The 3,929-nt window shown below is 42.3% G+C and overlaps 1 protein-coding gene across 1 annotated transcript; it reads right to left on the minus strand.

Moving 5' to 3' along the window:
• Positions 1-1,665: 1,665 nt before the first annotated feature.
• LOC140184258 (uncharacterized) lies at positions 1,666-3,230 on the minus strand. The gene is made up of 2 exons (XM_072234581.1): positions 2,490-3,230; positions 1,666-2,190 (listed from the first exon to the last, which is right to left on the minus strand). Exons 1-2 carry the CDS (start codon positions 3,228-3,230, stop codon positions 1,666-1,668), a joined length of 1,266 nt encoding a protein of 421 aa, XP_072090682.1.
• Between the last annotated feature and the right edge of the window lie 699 nt (positions 3,231-3,929).

Consider the following 3,929-nt stretch of genomic DNA (forward strand, 5'->3'; position numbering starts at 1 on the left):
TTCTCTGCATCCAACCTGTCATCAATGCTCTTTCATGTTCTATATGCGACTGGACAGTCCGGCAAGACATGGAGCAAGGATTCTGAGTTGCTGCCACAAATACCGCACAAAGCAGACTGAGCTATATTTCTCCGAACACGCTCCTCATTCGTAAGAAGTGCATTATTGGCTACCAACCTGTAGAAACTGCGAAGCCTTTGAGGGGCTTCCAACTTCCATATCCGAGTAAAAAGGCTCGCATTCTCAAAACTAGCAGGGGAGGCAAGGGCAGAACAAGCTGACTTTATGGAGAACACACCATTCGGTGTTAGCATCCAAGCAATCGAATCCTCACCTAACTCCGCTTCTGGTGGCTTAATAGAGGCAAAGACGGAGAGCCAATCATCCCCAAATTGTAACCGATACGGTCATAATTCCAATTATTATTCACCACATAGTCACAGACTTTTTCATCTCTCATGTTCGATGTTACCTCTGTTTGGGCAAAGTCCATCAAGCAATGAACACTTGGGATCCAATGATGCTTCCAAAAATCCACGGTCTGACCTGAACCAATCCTCCAGATAAGGTTCCTCTCAAATTGTTTCCAAATGTGAGAGATATATTTCCAAGCGTTAGACATACGTTAAAGAGGCTTCATCAAAGGGATGGTATTATCACCACACCTATATTTACTGCGGAGGACCTGTACCCAGAGAGAATCCCTATTATGAATTAACTTCCAGGCCAGTTTCATCAGATTTGCATCGTTCATCACTCTGGCGGATCTAAACCCCAGGCCTCTAGATTTCTTCGGAGAGCATAGCTTTTTCCAGCTAAGTAAATGGATTTTCTTACCAGAGTTATTACCTCCCCAAACGAAGCTCCTGCATATACTGTCAATCTTATCACAAACCCTCAAGGGAATTCTCATGGTTTGCATAATATAGGTTGGAATTGAAGCTAGAGCCGATTGGGTCAAGGTAACTCTGCCTGCCAGAGAGAGATTACGAGCCTTCCACGTACTCAACCGACTCATCATCCTATCAATAATAAACTGAAAGTCCTCAGTTTTAGTACGGCCATGGAGGAGAGGAACACCCAAGTATTTGCCCAAGTTTGAAGTTAGTCGCATACCTAAGGCTTCGCTCAGTGCCCTCTTACGATTGAAATTCACATAGAGAAGTAGACGCAAGACTTATCATAACTAACTTTTTGACTAGAACACTGACAAAACAGCTCAAGAATACCGCGAGTTAACTCCACCTGCTCCATTGATGCTTTCCCAAATAGAATGATATCATCAGCAAAACATAAATGTGACAGCTTCGGACCTCCCCTATTCAGAGTGATTGGCTCCCAGATATTATGCTTAACTGCCATTGTGATAATTTGTGATAGTCGTTCGATACACAACACAAATAAGTAGGGTGACATGGGGTCACCTTGTCGGATACCCCTAGAAGGAACGAAAGGATCCCAAGGAGTCCCATTCCACAATAGATTCATGTTTGCAGACGAATAGCAACTCACTATCAAATCGGTCAAATTCCGCGACAAACCTGCCTCCTGGAGAGTATCCTGGATAAATCTCCAATTCAACCTGTCATAAGCTTTTTCAAGATCTATCTTGATTGTCATATAACCAGAAGTCCCTTTCTTATATCTCATAGAGTGTATAGCCTCCTATGCCACCAAAATATTATCAGCACTTTGCCTCCCGGGGACAAAACTGCACTGAGCAGGGCTTATGAGTTTGGACATGACTTCTTTCAACCTGCTGGATATAATTTTAGTAACTATCTTATAAGAGACGTTACACAATCCAATAGGTCGAAAGTGGCTAAAATTCTCAGGAACCTCCCTTTTCAAAATCAGAGAAATATAGGTATTATTAACCTTCTTTATTTCTGCAAGATCCACAAACACCTTTTTCACCCAATCTTCAACTGAGGTCTTCACAAGGCTCCAGTTGCTCTGGTAAAACATAGGGGGAAGACCGTCTGGTCTCGGGGCTTTCCAAGCTCCCATAGAAAAGATAGCCGCAGAGACTTCTTCCACTGGAACCATACGATCCAGGCGCCCAACCTCTTCGGACGTCAAAGTAGGGAACAGACCGGAAGCTACTAACTTCTCATATGGCTGATCATCAGCATAAAGTGAAAGAAAGTGGTTCATGCCCAATTGCTGAAGCTGAAATGTGTCATCTACCTACTCACCATGTTGGTTCTTAAGCATTGTCACTCTGTTTCTCCGTCTTGTAGCAATTGCCAAATTGTGGAAGTAGGAGGTATTGCAATCCCCATAGTTTATCCACTTACATCTTGAACATTGTTTCCAAAGTATCTCCTCTTGAATAAAAATTGCTTCCAGTTCTTTCCATAACTCAGTTTGGAGATCCTCCAAAAAAGGATTCACTTCGAAACCAAGTTTCAAGGAGATACCGTTCAGTCTGGCCAAAATTCTATTTTTTTCCGATGAATATCACCAAAAACTTCCTTGTTCCAAACCCTTGCGGCTTCCATAAAATTAGTCACATTTTGGTCCAAAGAAATTTCATCCTTCCAGTTTGTCTTCAACATAGAATTAAAGTTCTCATGAGTCAACCATGAAGCCAAAAATCGAAAGGGATGACAGGAGGATGCAGCAGTACTATCAACCCAAAGCTCCAAAAAAATTGGGACATAGTCTGATTTGAGTTTGGGAAGATGCTTTACCACGGCGCTACTAAAGTGTTGGGACCAAGCTGCATTAGTTACGTATCTATCCAACCGTCTTCTAATAATTCCTTTTTGCCAGGTAAACGGCTGACCTTTAAAGCCCAGGTCCTGCAACCCACACTCTAACAGGCAATCCACAAAACGATCATGGTCTCTAGAGAGACCAGAGTTACCCCCTGTATCGGTAGTAGATAAGACACAATTAAAGTCTCCTCCTACACACCACTCACTAGTCAAATTATCAGCAATACTTTTCAGACCTTCCCATGGACTAGTTCTCAGCCCAATTTGTGGAGAGCCATAAACAACCGTAAAAAACCAAGGACTTTCCAAACCATATCTAAGTTTCATGTGGACATATTGTCTATGAGACATAAGGACCTTAACATTCCAAAAATTTGAATTCCATAAAATCCAGATGACCCCTGAAAAACCAATACCTTCTTCAAGAAACCAATCTGAGAAACCAAATCTCTTTGCAATCTTATTCGCCTTTGGACCCGATAGATGAGTTTCCAAAAGACACAACATATTGCAATTGAAATTCCTACATAAATCTTTAACCAAAGTAGAAAAACCTTTGCTACTAACACCTCTACAGTTCCAAGTAATAATATTCATAGGAAAAAATAAACAAGGAAGTAGAAGAGACAACCAACCGAAGTGACCTTAATCAAGTAGAGCGGGAAGCTGGTGTGGTATCCACCACCATCCTTACGGACTCATCTTCCCCTGCTAGAGAATCCGTATGATTCGGGCATAAGCTAAGAATCTAAGTTGATCCAGGATCCGACGGGTTAGCAGCCGCCAGTGCTTCTTCTTTTACACTTTCCCTAAAAAATTTTAGTGCTGCGAGAGCCTCCTTCGAGGGTTGATGAATCTGAGTGAAAGGCACGCCATTTAAGAATAGCTCTTCATCCCCCGCCACATACTTCATCTGTTTCATCAAATTTAAAGTCCTCCAGTACTCTGTATTTTTTCGCTCCAAGTTAACTTTAGAGATCCCCTCCACTACCTCTTTTTCTTTTACCAATGATTCCTCAGTACTCTTTGCTCTACCCTCCTTCTCACGAGAACTCCTCCCTTCTTGGGTTTTAGAAGTACCTTTCGGCCCAGCTAGCCTGCTCTTATAGGAGGAGGTGTGTTTGGGCAGCTCTAGCTTCTTAGTCTTTCCCGCTTGTACTGAGTGCTTATTTGATAGAAAACCTTCTTTATGAACATGTGCTTTCA

This window comes from Arachis hypogaea, chromosome 4, assembly GCF_003086295.3.
Source record: "Arachis hypogaea cultivar Tifrunner chromosome 4, arahy.Tifrunner.gnm2.J5K5, whole genome shotgun sequence".
NCBI lineage: Eukaryota > Viridiplantae > Streptophyta > Magnoliopsida > Fabales > Fabaceae > Arachis > Arachis hypogaea.